Here is a 15,392-nt window from a genome sequence, read left to right as displayed (position 1 = left end):
AACACGGAATACACCAAAAACATTGTAGCTGTTTTTTAGACCATGCAAAAGCATTCAAATTGAATTTCGCACAAAATCTTCCCTAAAAGAGTTTTTCAACTTATCTACGCCTGCAATTAATTTTTTACAATCTTTTCTTGAAGAACAATCACAGTGCGTTAAGTTAGGCCCAGAGATGTCTGAAAAAATTTTTGTAGTCATTGAATACCCCATGGCACAGTTTTAGGACCTTTGACTGAACAAGGAGGAGCTTCTTGTCAAGCTACGCCAAGCTTTTCGTAAGCAAAATTTTCATTAAATTGTTCTCTCTCAACCTTCTAACAAAAAATCCCGATCTCAGTTAGGGATTACTATTGTTAGTTATCATATGGTCACATACCATCTACACACATGATGCCTTTGCGACCTTGGCATGAACAACCATATGGGTCTTGTTGACAGAGATACATCATAGCACAGGACACCTCCCCACTCGTCTGGAATAGACACCTGGCTTCACACGTCTGGCCGAACCAGGTCGCCTTACACGCTGAAAAACATCTCAATGTTGTTAGAAGCACTACTTGCACGCTGTGTATTATACTACTATTTTTTCAAGCTTTATGTGAATTGTTATCAGAAACTAGATCTGCTCTGTTTCCACTCCCTCCCACAGTTGAATGGGCATATAAATTTTGGTTTCAGGACAATTTACCCAATTCCATTTTACCCAATGCCATTTTACCCAATGCCATTATACCCAATGCCATTTTACCCAACCTGCCGGGTCCAACACCAAATTGATCTGTAACCAGAACACTCAAAATTTTGTGTGACCCTGGGGCCCAGACTTTGTCCAGGCCGTTATGCAGACTTTCATTCTTTGGAGTGGAGATCAATACCCTGTACTTTAGTTCGCAACCCCCTCACCCCCCCCCCCCCCCCCGCATTCGATAACGGTCTGATCGATGATAGTTATGGTCTGGGACCTAAATCGGCATTCTGGATCTATATCATCTAATGAGCATCAGACCAGCTCTGATGTCATAAGTTTCTCTTAGACTTACAGCTCTGGCAGTTGGGACCCTTAAATCCAGGTGCACATACACACTGTCCAGAATTCTCATCACAAACACCCCCATTGTAGCAAACTGGACATCCAAATGAACAGTCGTCACCCCAGAAGCCTTGATGGCACCCTGCAACAAAAAAAATATAATTAAAGAAAACAAGAGAACTGGGTTGAATGAGTACTATAATCTGCCGCACATACAGTTATCAAACTGTATGATTGTTATCAAACATCCACTTAAGGTTGTCAAGATTCCATAAAATCATATATGACAGCAGATAGACCTAAAAAATATTTGACACAAATTTGCAAAGTTTTTATTAAAACATTTCCACGTTTCGAGCCAAGACAGTGAAAAGCTATTGATGCTACCAATTATGTGGGCATGCTGAAGCAAATTGGTAATAGCTGCAAAGTCTTTTTATGGACCCCAAGTTATTCAGCTTTTGTGAACCCAAAGTTATTCTTCTTCTGATCCGAGGTTTTTGTTTCAGTGGTTAGTAAAATATCGACAAAAACCGGTTTTGTGTACCAAAATTTAACAATGAAGGTATGCATTTTACAAGAAGGTCAAGGGTATTTTCGAACAGCTGCAAATCATATTAAAAATGCTTTTAACATTAAATTTCAGTACTATTTTACCATAGAAATAAGTAAATAGAAGGTCTTGGTACTGTAGGGCGGTGACGAAGCAAAAAACATTCCATTGTTCTCAAGTTTCTATACAATTTTGATAAAAGCGCGCGTTCATTGTTGCGAAAACTATTTTTGATTAAAATCGCGCATGATTGATTAGACTCCAGATTTTGATGGCGATAATTTTTTCACGCTTGCGGTACAACTTTTTAAGTTTGTTCACCGATCAATAATTCAACTTCTTCAGCAGATGTTTGCCAAAAATTGGGAAAGAATGACGGAAAATACGGGGGGAAATTTTACTTTATTTTGAAAAAAGAAAGACAGCGCTTTCCTTACGCATCCTTTTAAGAATGGATGCGCGCATATATTATTTTTTATAAGCAAGTGTATGCTTACAAATACAATATTAATCAGTTTATACAGAAGGATAGCTTATTGATTAAAAGGAACGCAGGTTTCTCTCTCGTAGAAATTGGCAATTTAGAAAGATAACCTGCTGGTATACGGCATCAATAAATCTGTCTTTTGAGAGAAAATGTTTGCTTGTTTGTTTCATCAATTTTTGTTTGTCTTTCCCCAATCAAATGTTCAATGCTTGGCACCAGATACGAAAATGTCAACAGGAATAAACGACCGCATCGAAATTAAACAAACCACGTCTCATCTCCCTACGTATGGAAGATTGTTTAGGTTCTTAGTTTACCTCATTATTATTGTTATTCGGTAAAAAAATTACATCAAAAAACTTTTAACAAAGGCGAGGGCCAGACAATATGTCTCACATTGAAATTGGGGAGCGAAGGCTACGATAAATGGGATAACATAGCAATGTCAACCTATAGTACCTGAAAAAATATGGAATCTTTGGGCCATTTTGAAGTATTTTACATTATTGTTCCGACACACTATAGCGGAGGGAGGAACTATATACTCAAATGGGTTTTTTTTGTTCAGTCAATTTTGGCCGATCGATATAATCATCGTAGATAGTTGTGAGTGGTATTACAAAGCCCGTCCAGCGTAGAATACTGAATTGAAAAGATTTTTTTGACTTCATCGTTTTATAGGTAGATATAGAGTCTTAAAATTTTGTGAATAGTAGACGATATTTCGTTGTTTTTATTCACGTTTGCCGTATTTTTGACAAAACGGTCGTCAATTTTGCTAAAATATGTATAATTTGTTAATGGCAGTGTTATTGATTTTGTCCTTAATAGTAAAGGGGGTTGCCGAATCGTTCGATTTGAGTTTTTAAAACTTCTAAAAATTGTGCTAACTAAACTTTTCAAAACTCTGACGTTTTTCGTCAAAAACAGGACTAAATATGCTTCTTTAGACCACTTTCTTTAAGTTTGCTGGAAGTTGACACCTTAAAACTGCAGTCATATTCTTCGTAAGCTCAAAAAAAGAGCCAGCCTGTACTCCTGCTGGCTTCAAGAGTCTTCTGGAATTATATATTTGCCAGTTTTATTGAACATTGGAACTCGATGGTTTTAAAAACTGTTCATTTTGATATCTTGAAAGTTTAAAAGTTGATCTTTTTCGATATCATTTGAATAAATGTGTGTTTTTTTAACTCAACCTCGCGCATAATCTCAGTAAAAGCAGGCGGACACTCATTTGGTTTGAATTATAGATTACGGTCTGTAACCGTTTTTATACTTAACTAGTCGTTGCTTGGCTTTGGTACTATGAGTTTTCAAAATTTTTTTGTTTTGAGCTTAATCGAATATTTTATAAGTTCATTTTGTTGACAAGTCCCACTAAAGGGGAACACAATTGGGAAAATGCACAGCGTCATGAAAAGCGTGATTGAAAATTTTAATTAGTCTTGTTGAATATTGGGCTGAGACACAGTTCTTTCGGGGCTGAGACATAGTTCTTTCGCAACAATTGGTGGATTTTTTTTTATTTTTACCAATTTTTGTCTTTGTTTTTGTTCTTGTACGATAAATAACTGAAAATGATAGGTTTCAATTGCTTCCTTAGGACGCATAACAACATATTTGAATATTTAAGTCAACAGCAAATTGTTTTAATGACCCTCAATTTAACTTTAATAAAACTTTTTCATTTGTCTCTTTTTGCTTTCATTTTTGTCTCCATGTAACTCAATCACAGCAATAAGAAATCTCAACCATTTCAAACATTATTTTTGCATTTGGTTATATGTTTTGACTGGTGGTTTCGACCACTTAGTGTCAAATTTTTTTGAGATTTCAATACTGTATAGTTTTTGGGTTTTTGTTTTCATTTCTACCTGGCCTTTTATAAGGAAGACCAGTTGATGTTCAGATGAAAAGCAAGTGATGATTTATAGCACTTGCTGATAACATCTTATAATCCTTGCGCTTAGACTCATTATTAACAAGCCCAATTGGCTTATTGAGGTGTAACAACTTAGTTGCCCCCTTTGTTGGAATCCAATATCTTTTATGATTATTGAAAATTTTTTATTTTTCCATCACATATTTGGATTTTTGAGCTCCGCCATTTTTTATACTATTTTGTTTATAATACGGCTGGTTTGCAGCTTAGTCTCTGTAAAGAGAGGTCACAAAACGTCTCCATTGATAATTTATTCTTTTTTGAGAATTTTTTCTTTTTCAATTGCAACAATAATGGTAGCTCCCTTTGGCTTTCCACTTTTACTCATTTGAACTTTTTTTTATGCTCTTAGTGACCTCACTGCCATTTTCGCGCAGTTTAATTGAACTTTTTAATTTTGCGGATAGTTGTCTTTTTTGTAGTCGTATGACGCACACTGGTTGAAGACAGGTCTCAATTGCTTCCAATAGAGATAAAAATAAACATTTTCTTCATTTCAGTTAAAATCTAACGATATTAATCAATTTGAATATAATTGTTTTCAAAAATATAAATGTTTTTATGCATTTTTCACCTACTTGCTCTTTTTCTGTGGACCTGTTACCCAGCTACATTGAGGAGAAAACCCATATCTTCTCTAATAAAGTATCGGTTAATTTGTTCTGTTTAGATTTTATCTGATGCGAAATTGGTTGTGATATGATTTTTTTAGTATAGACATCGAGTTTTGGTCATAATTAGTGTTTTTTATTTGATTTTTACTACCTTCTAGCGTGACCTTATTGTATTCCTTTAATGGTTTTTTGAACGATATGCATGTTCTTGAAAATTTTGTATCTCGTCGTCATTTGGTAGCCAATTAAGTCAAGAATGTGAATGAGCGGGCTCGAAACACCTTGTGCGTACCCACATTACCGAGCCTCCCTGTTTATTTATTAAAAATCGGACATAGGTCATGTTGAAACTTTGGATATGACATTTGGTGTTAACAAAAATATTGTTTTATCAAAATTATACCAACACTAGCTCTTTTAAAAATTCAATGTCATCGGTCAGTTTGGTTGACAGTCTAATAAACTATGTTTTTACCTTAATTTGTTATACCTAAACAGTCTTTTTTGTGAAATTTTTTGCAACGGGATTTAAAATTGACAACTAGAAAATATCAAGTGCTGTAAAATTATCTGAAAAAATTTTGTTGAGTCCAATATTGATCTTAACAGTACCCCATTAGCAGTGAAATTAAGACAGCGCGAGCTTTTTTTGAACGTAGAAGCTGACGTCGTCTTCATTTTATGAATAGACACAAATAATAATAATTCGAAATGCGCGCGATCTTATGAAAGAGCTCAATGAATCATGAAAACAAGAGATTCCATTTTGTTTCCATTTCAAACATTTAAAAGTCAATCGTTCATATCTGAACAGAACTTGATGGCCACAAAATTAGTTTGCTGCTTTATGCCTCATCAGTTGTCCCTTATCATTGCATCGGATGTTCATGTTGTATTATCTTACCAAATGCATGGAAACGGTTGTTATACTAAGATCTTACAATGCTAATGAGTATAGAGCAAGGATGCAAGAAAAGAGAGCTTTATCTTAGTTAGAGTTTGGAAAAGGAATGATACCCTGTACAATTCTCACAAACTCATACCAAACTCTTTTTCCTATCAGTTTGTGGTGTCATATTTAGTTCCAATAAATTTTTGAGAAATATATGCGTGTGACTAGATGATTCAAAGAGGAGGCTCAGTAATGTGAGTTCAATAATGTTCCGACCCGCTCAAACTCAACGATAATACCTGCTGTTAAGGAGACTAGGAGACAAAACAGACAATAAAAAACATTAAAAGCAACAGGCTTATTTACGAACAAAACTCAATGTTAATAATTTTTTTTAAACAAAAAGCTTAATAAAAAAGTCAAAACAGCATCAGATAAAACCTAAATCAAAAAAATTGGCACGTATTTCACCAGAAAAGATATAGGACCTGGTTTTATTGAAAAAAAAATAAAGTGTAGGCAAAAACAAAAAATGCGAATTTGAAAAATCCGTCTATACATTTTGAAAACAATTAATTTCAAAGACATGGAAACCAATATCTATCAACTGAAATCGTCGAATGAGCTCAATTTTACCTCCATGAGAAACCATTGAGACCATGGTTTTACAATAACAAAATTTAATACAAATACAAAATCAACCGTATAAAATCAACTAAAAGAGAAATAATTGATCAACTTGCTACTGCCTAATAGCCATGATTGAAAATTTCAAACATATTGGAAGAATTACGAAAAATGTAAACCAAAACAACAGAAAAAGAGCCTAGCGTTCACAAAAAAAATAAACCTCCCTAGTTCCGTGGAAAAAAAAAGAACTCAGTAAAATATTTGGATTATATATTTCACACTGGACAGGATTGATAATGATATCACTCATAATTTTGTACAAAAAATATATCGACCGACAAAAATTGACTGAAAAAAATCGGTTGAGCATATAGATTCTGTCCCTCTTTAGGGGGTCGGAACAATTATATTTCTTAAACAGAACGATATCTTGTCCCATATTCTTCACTTTTCATTTCCTTTCTTCTATTGAAAATAAAAAAAACATATAAGTCTTTTTCATGATCGGTTTTTTTAATTTGCTCAAAATTATGCATTTACATCTAAACTGCTTATATCTCATCGCCATACTTTTGTCTAAGTTTGTTGACATTGTTTGTGTTCAAATGGAACAAAGTGCATTTCAATCGTAAACAAAAATCTCTGATTTTGCGATATTCACAAATTTTTAAAGCTATAATCAACATCAAAATACCTGCTACTGATTTCTACTGGCCTACTTTTAAAAAAATGAGAAGAGAATTTTAAGAAATACAAAACTTAAAAAAGAAGCTGAGCATTTATTGTCCGAAGCTCAGGAACTGAAACAAGATGAAGATAACTTTTGATTTTTCTAGATAAAAATATCCTACTTCATTAAAGGTATAAATTTGGCTTTTTGTTTTTCTGTGAAAAGTTTTGTCAAAAATTGTTTCAAGCACGTAAACAATTAAAGAAATTGATTTTGCAACGCTGCTCGAACAGGTAAAATGCAACCTATCATCCGTTCGGTACGGCGCTAAATAAATTCTATAATTAAAAAAATTGTTATTATTGTAAACGTAAACGTACTGAAAACAATTTTTAATTTCTCATTTATTAGGACCATTCAGGTCATTTTACCCTTTCCGATATCAACTTACTTCTGACGATGATTCTGGTCATCCCAATTCTGCCAATGCTGCGATCTTTTTCGTCCTGGTAGAACTCATAAACACCAGCATCCTCTAAATTGGCACTGTGGATCGCAAGAAAACTGGATGACCAACCCTGTAAATCAAAGTGCTACCTAAGCTTTAAAATTGAATCATAATTTACGGTTTTTGAAAACTAATTGAACTTATTATTTTTCTCCAAAAGCTTTCTGGAAAAAACAAATGGCGGGTTTTCTCAGTGAGTAAAGTTCTTGATACCTCTAAACAAAGTTTCGCTTTCCGAAAGTCTCGGTTTCTAAACGTGAAAAAAATTTTCAATGTTTTATAATTTTTGATACGTTATTTCAATACTGACCATCATATCAAAAATGCTCAAAAATTTGTAATTCTTGGGGTTTATCTTCACAATCTAATAAAATTTAAATTCAAACGTTTTCAATTGATGTAAAATTGGTTTGATACGATCATAGTCATAAATGATAGTGAAAACGTTTTATGTAATCATCCGATAAAATCTCATTCGAAGATGTGATGCTTTTAATAGAACATCGAGACATCTGCAGCAAGACTCAAAGCCAGATCTTCAATTTTTTTTTCATTTTCGATTGATGACCAGATCTCGAATTGCTGACCGGATCTTCAAAAAATGTTGCAATTTTCATTGATGACAAGATCTGAAATTTAAAAGAAAAAAACATTGTTCTCTCTTACCTGCGACTGTTTTAAGTTATTTGGATAGGTTGTAAAGTGATGAAACATAATAAATAATCACCTTAATGATTTGACCATTTCTTCGCCATATGATTGGCATTTTAGGGTTGTAATTGTTGCCCTCAATAGGAGTCAAGTCTATTCTCACACTCTCGTCCAAATTTACAGTCTTACTCAGCCACATTGGTCTGAATGTACCTAAACAAATTGAATTAGCTTATTGACTTCCGATTAAAAAACACTAGCAGCAATTCTAAAACCGTCATTTTTTGTGATTCTGCAAGAGATAATTTTCAAATCGAAAAGAAAAGCAGCCTGGGGTAGAAAAGTATCCCGAAAAAAAAAACAACAACATTTACTTAACTTATGTACCACCATAGATAAATTTGCAAGCTTCGAACATCAAAATTTTATTGAAAACTACTCAAGCAGAAATCCAGCATTTAAAGTCATAAGCCGCACCATTGAGGAAATTTTATAAATTTTAAGCACAATTATTTTTTGGTACATTATATGGTGGGTCTTTTGAAACTTTTTTGTTCCAACCCCCAATGAAATGAGGGTCAGGAGCTTTATACCAGCCTTACATTTTTGTGAAGCATATTCTGGCCAGTCAATATCTTTTGTGCAGACATACCAAAGTGGTATAATTGAAACACTTTTGGTCAACTGAATCGATTTTTGAGGATAAATCTCCAAATTTCTTTTTCGAAGAAAAATTAAGGCTAAATTTTTCAATTTTTTTGCAATTTCTACGAATCTTTTCACGAACCGTAGGTTCAGATTATTATGAGTACTTTATATATATATATATATATATATATATATATATATATATATATAATATATATATATATATATATATATATATATATAAAGTGCTCATAATAATATGAACAAACGATTCCTGGGAAGATTCGTAGAAACTGCAAAAAAAATTGAGCCTTATTATATATACAATTTAAAGGTATGCATAAAAATTGATGTTATGATTATATCACTAATCAGAACAAAAAATATTCAATAAACTTTTTCTCAAATGTTTAAAGTACAAAAATACAAAAAAAATATTCAGTAAACTTTTTCTCAAATGTTTAAAGTACAAAAGTACAAAAAATTGCAGAGAAATCGATCTTTTTTATTCCAAAAATTTTAACATACAATCGAAGAATTTGTTACACTGAAATTGTACATTGTTTTGCAATCATTTACCGTTATTGACTTGCGCTTACGATCAATTTTCATAAAATAGCTCCGGTGCTAACATTAACGATTAAAATACTTTTTCTACTGTAAATATTATTATATCGAAAATAGTTTCTAGAATATTGACGTCTAAGAACTGGTGCAGAAATTAATTTTAAAATTGCTTGATAAACCACTGTAGTCATTGAGAATATTTGACTAAATTAGTTTCCATTAAATTTGAGTCTTTCTTTTTGTCTTCATTTATCTGTCTCATTTATTCTCAATCAATTAACTGTTCCTAAAAGTTGCCCCGGAAACAACTAAACAGAGCTTTTATTGGCTTTCTTAAAAATCTTATGGTTCTCTGTTGTTTTGTAAGAGGTGTGTGAACTTCCTCGGCGTACTCAATCACTTCCTCGGCGTGCTCAATCACTGACGAAATTTTTCTTTTTGGCAATTATAATCTCAAATATTTCAACAAAAGAGAATCCAATTTATTTTCGAGTAATTCTGGACTTATTTTTATCAAACACAGAAAAACCAACAAGAGCCACTAACCAAGGCGTTACACTATTCGATCATGGGTTTTCGAGCACAAACCAAATTCAAGAGGGTCAGATTTTTCTCCATCAGTTGAAATGGATCACTGGATTGTTTAGTACACTAACAATTTTTTTGTTGAAGCTAAAAATAGGATGCAAAATTTATCAATAGAAACAAAAGAAAGTTCGACGCAAACAAACTTAGTCTTGATCTTTTAAATCAGAACTGGAGTAACTAATATCAAGAAGATGAAAATAGCATGTACAATGTTTTCATAAACGTTTTCAGTACTACACGCACCACCTAAAAAAGTTTCCAATCAGAAAAAAACTGAATAAACTTTGCTAAAAAGAGATAGAGGAAGAAACCAAAGCGCATACAGTTTCAAATATCAGAGAAATTTAGTTATTATGCGTTTGAAAACAGCCCAAAACGAGTTTTACCAACAACTTTTCAATGAATTACCAGCAAGTAAAGACCAATGGAGTTTCATCAAGGATTAATTGGCAATGAAAGGGAGTGTCTCGTTATAGACAAACTAGTCGACAGTGAAAAAGAAGTAGAAAATGAACTTGATATTGAAAATCGTCTCAATAGAAATTTTCATAAAATGGGCTTGTACACAGGACAAAATGTGAGAGCTCCAAATTTTTCTCGCATAGAAGTTATGGAAAAGTTTTGCTTCAGAACAGTCACACTAAAGGAACTCTATGATGCCATAGATTCAGTTGACAACAATAAGTCTCCGGATCCAGGCATTTTCAATGCTTGGGTAATCAAGGCAGCAAAGTTGGCAATCGGAACCCATTTGCAGTTTGTAACACATGCATTAGTCAAAATATTTTCCAAAAAAACTTGAAATTTGCTTCCATTAGTCCGGTCTACAAAAAAAGAGGATGTAAATTTTTGTGAGAACTATAGGCTTATCTCAATGCCTCCAATGGTTGGAAAACTTTCTGAGCGTATACTTCTCAATCCTGTTAACGAAATTATACAAAAAGAAAAAAACTTTGAACGGTCCACAGTTTGGGTTTCAAAAACATAAGTCTTCTATAGATGCTGTTTTACACTTGATCGAAGCATTACAAGAAAACTATGATAAGTTAAGCGTTTCAGTTGCTGTTTTTATTGATCTAGCTAAAGCATTCAATTTATAATAGTCTTTCTCAAAAAACAAGCGGTTTTCAGAAAGTGCAGTTGATTTATTTGCTGCAATTCTTAAAAACAGACAGCAGTGTGTTAAGATAAAGGATATTTACTCAGAATGGTTGGAAACAAGTCATCGTGTTCCACAGGGAACGGTTTTAGGACCACTCGCTTTTCTTCTCTACGTTAATGGTATGCGAGAAGAAGTACAAGGGAAATTCGACATAGTTCAATTTGCTGATGACACAAGTCTCCATTTTAGTAGAAGCAATGTCGCAGAACTGGAAAGATCGGTTTCTGAATTACTGGAAAAAACAGATAATTATCTAAAACAAAACAAATTAACCAAGGACACCGGTAAAACTGAACTTCTTTGCGTCTCGAAATAAAATGAAACTTTTGATTCAGTAGTTTTTCGGGGACAACAAATTAAGCCACAAAGTCACTGCAGATACTTGTGTATAATAATTGATTCTAAATTAAACTTTCATGTACAACTCAACAAAGTCCTATCAAATATTGCCACAGCGATTAGATCCATATACCTCATATGTTATCAGTTACCTCTGAAATCACGATTGATGATACTCAAATCCCTAGTCCTTTCTCATTTAACTTACAGTGCTGTAAGTTTTCAGAACTTGAATTTCTCGGCAATGCAGTGATTTAATCGACAAATCAATTCGGGAATTAAAGTTTGCCATATGAGAAAAAAATTCGACAGATCTAGAGATCTCTTAGTAAAAGCCAACCTTTTGTCTGCTGATTTATAACAAACCAGATGAGTGTTTTAAAACTTAGGAATGATAATTCATTACTGAGATATGACGGCACCAGATTTTTTAAAGTGGTAATGTGTTAGTAAGAAAAAACAACAGAACCGAACAGCTAATTCTCCTAAGGTCGAGCAGTCGATCATTACAAAACAGAAGCATCCAAAAAAGGAATAAATTTCCGCGTGAAGTCCGCATTACCATATCAAACTCACCGTTTAAACAAGTTAAAGCAGCATCTGCTCCAACAATTCAAATTTATACCGCTGTAAAGGAACGTTGGTGGCTTCAAAAGTTATTTTTACCTTTAAAAAACGGAACGACTAAATTTGATTTTCAACTTTGAACTAATTTTGTATATAACATTTCCAACTTGTAATATTTAACCCCTGGGTTATATTTTCAATTTAAATGTGAAAAAAAACATGTTTTCGATGCCTTTCAGTTTTCATAACAGGGCAACTTTGCAGTGCTGCTTTAGGATCCCCAATCTGGAACAAGTTGTCTTGCAGATTCTTAGTCAGCTGAGCTGCCTGGGAGCTTTTATCTTCTTTGTCTTTATTTTTTATCACTCCTGAGTTTTTAATTAGGTGGGTCTGAAGAAGACGTTGGTCACACAAACAAATTGGATATTGTTTCACTTTGTCTTTTTGTTGCCATTTTGAAGATAATAATTTTTCTTTTTGCCAGTTTTTTTTAGTGGCATGGGAATGTATTACTGACTAGCTCTTAGCAGTACAAAAGTGGTTAAAAAGTTTGGAGAAAACCAGTACCTTTTAAACATTTTTTTAGTGCTTATTTTTCAGTTTTTAAGCGAATTCGTAATCATCAACGGTTTCAACTAATCTGTAAACTATTTGTTGTGATGCCCTTTAAATATTCGTTCTTTGGATTTTAGCAGGATGAATAAACTTTGATCATTCAAGTGTCAGATAATTAAAACAAAAAAGCAGTGACTTTTTGTTCGCAATTGGTGAACTCATAAGAATACAAAAACCAAAATGAATTATCCTCCCAAAGTTTTACTGAGAAAACTCCAAAAATTTAAAGCAATTATAATTGAAACTTGTGTTTTCTCTCGTGTCATAATATGCCATGTGATTGATCACTCTTTTGCAAACAACTAGGATAACAGCTAGCATCTACAAATTTTCAAGTTTGACATGTTAACCCTAAAACAATCTTACAAATCTGTGTTTTTACTATGATCATACTCTGATAATGTCAGTTTTTACAATGAACCTTTGGTTTTAATGCCTCAGTTCTGATTTAGCGAATTATTTTTGAAAAGTAGTGAATCAGCACGGATATACTATGAAACTTGGGTTCGGGTAGAGACAAGCCTGTAATTTTCATGTTTTTCTTCGTCTTTTATTCAGCCATTTTCTATCAGTTGCCGCTATGATGAACACCCGAATGATTTAATTAAAATTCACTGGTTATGTGGCAATGAAAAATTTAACTCGTTTTTTGGGCCACTTCGTCGATGTTCAACATGGCAACGTTCGACAGAAATTGCAAAGAAGTAATGCATTCTGTTTTTTCCCCAAATTGGCAGCATTCATTTTTTTTGTAATTATAGGTATAGCGCCATATTCAGGCTACTTCTAAATTCTCATGGTAAAAACTTAAAGTCTAAAGTGAAATCAAATTTTGTCGACCAATGTTGACAAAACGATTTATTTGCAATTTTTACCATGGAAGTGGGAAAAAACAATTGTATCGTCTAAATGATAACTAGAAAACTTCTCTGCATTATTTCTTAGCTCGCTTTTCTCACAAAAACTATTTGAGTGCACATTAGCAAACCACTAGCAAGTTTAAAAATAAAATGTATGGTTATTTATAAACTTGAAGGTCAAATTCTCATGCATGGGTCTATTTTGGGACCTTTTACTGAACTGTTTTCGTGACTTATATCAATATCTTGTCAACAAAATCTGCTAGCTCTGTCTGCAACACTGTTAATTAACTTTGTATGAACGGATCATAGGGGGATAAAAGGCAGCGGAAATTTAAAGTTATGCTTCGAAATGCTTTGGTGGGTCTGAACAGCGAAAGAATTTTGAAACACAATGTCAAGAATCCTACTTTTTGTTATGTTTCATGTTTCAGTCTCATTAATTGGATTTCGAGGTAATATTTTTGAAAATTATATAAATTTAAGATATATTTCGAAATTAGCGACTGTATGAGAACTTCTACATTAAATCATTAGAACTTCAAAATATTGCTTGTCTCTGTTTTGCTACATATGTCAAATTATAATTTGAACACTTTTTACCATAAGTTAAAGGTTACAAACAGAAATACAATTTTCCCAAAAAAGAGGCAAGTGTTTTGACAAAAGAACAGCTATGTTGGTTAATTTTGAAATTTTAATCCATTAACGAGTATTTCTCAAGTTATTCTTCATTTATAAAATTTCCCAAGTAACTTCATGTTTTTCCTTATTTTCTTAAGGAAAAATATCCCCTCCCCCTTTCCCATGTTGACGTAATCGACCCTCACCTCCGGCCTTATAATTAAAAGTCACAACCCGCATCCAGCTATTTTATAGTTATGAATCATAACTAAAAGAATGAAAATATGTGTCAGTTATTTCTATGTTACATGTCAATCACCAGAAGTGACTTTTGTTTAGCCGATCTTCTTTCTCCACTTTGGCTAGCTGTGGTTAGATAGATAGTAACCGTTTGCTCTTTTTTAAGTCTCTATCTCTCAACAGAACATCACCTAAAGTGGTCCTACGAGGACGCACTACTTAGACTAATGTTCCATTCGGCAGAAATGATCACAAAAATACGCGGCAAAATTGTTATGCAATTGCTTCGATGAACTTTGTTCACAATATGTAATACTTATAAAGATTTTAAAATTTGTTTCTCGTCAGGAATTAGTGTTACTCGAAAACAAAAATGGTATAGCATTATAATAATGCAATTCAGGTCATTTCGTTTATTCTTTAATTAAAAAAGTAGGAAAATGAACAAGCTACAATTTTTTCAAATGTTTTGTTGGATGAAATCTTTTTAAACGCTGTACGGCCAGAACAAGATTTCAGACACGGAATCAACAGCAGAAATCAACAGCTGGGCGAAAAATAAATATGTCTACACAAAAATTGTTTCGGCTAATTGGACTGTTAACTGAGTATTTGTATTGGGAATTTAATTCTGTCATTTTTCCACTTTGAATACGCGTGAGATGTCAACACGGGACATTCCATAATGCCAATTAGCCAAAAACAACTTACACGCATACACTGTTGAGAATACAAAGCAGAATAGTTGATCCTAAAATTATGGGGGGAAGAGGGGAGGGGGATGGGGGCTGATAGGAAATAACAAAATCAGCCCAAGGATAAGTTATCACAAGTGGTGCGTGGAAGGTTGCAAAAGGGCAACGAACTAGTTAGTGAAAAATAGTTATTAAAGATTGACTGTTTAACTAGTTCTACCTTTGCCTGCAAAATTGAAAGGTAATTTTAAACTTCTTAAGAAATGCGTTTGAAATTGTAAAACCATTTAAAGTGAATCACTTGAAAATCTCAGCGAATGCTGAGAATCCGATCAGTTCTATGTTGCTCATCGAGAAAATCCTGCCAAACATAAAACAGTTGTTTATGTTAATCAGATGAAGTCATCCTGGATTTAAAAAACTTGATTTGCATAGTCTGCCAGTAAATGTTTTAAGAACACGTACAACGAGTACCTTGCAAAAATGTGGCATAAATAACAAATC

The 15,392-nt window shown here is 33.2% G+C and overlaps 1 protein-coding gene across 1 annotated transcript in view; it reads right to left on the bottom strand.

Moving 5' to 3' along the window:
• LOC142338101 (uncharacterized) overlaps nucleotides 1-15,392 on the bottom strand; it is a 143,786-nt gene that overhangs the window by 80,535 nt on the left and 47,859 nt on the right. The window contains exons 4-7 of the mRNA XM_075387732.1: nucleotides 8,060-8,196; nucleotides 7,276-7,402; nucleotides 1,047-1,178; nucleotides 380-529 (exon numbers count right to left, since the gene is read on the bottom strand). Of these exons, the coding sequence (XP_075243847.1) occupies nucleotides 380-529; nucleotides 1,047-1,178; nucleotides 7,276-7,402; nucleotides 8,060-8,196 (546 nt within the window). The remainder of the gene's footprint in view (nucleotides 1-379; nucleotides 530-1,046; nucleotides 1,179-7,275; nucleotides 7,403-8,059; nucleotides 8,197-15,392) is intronic.

The sequence above is a fragment of the Convolutriloba macropyga genome, chromosome 4, assembly GCF_964194025.1.
Source record: "Convolutriloba macropyga chromosome 4, txConMacr16.3, whole genome shotgun sequence".
NCBI classification, from domain to species: Eukaryota; Metazoa; Xenacoelomorpha; order Acoela; family Convolutidae; genus Convolutriloba; species Convolutriloba macropyga.
Note: the sequence above shows the minus strand (reverse complement) of the source record. Positions and strands in the feature narration are given on the sequence as shown.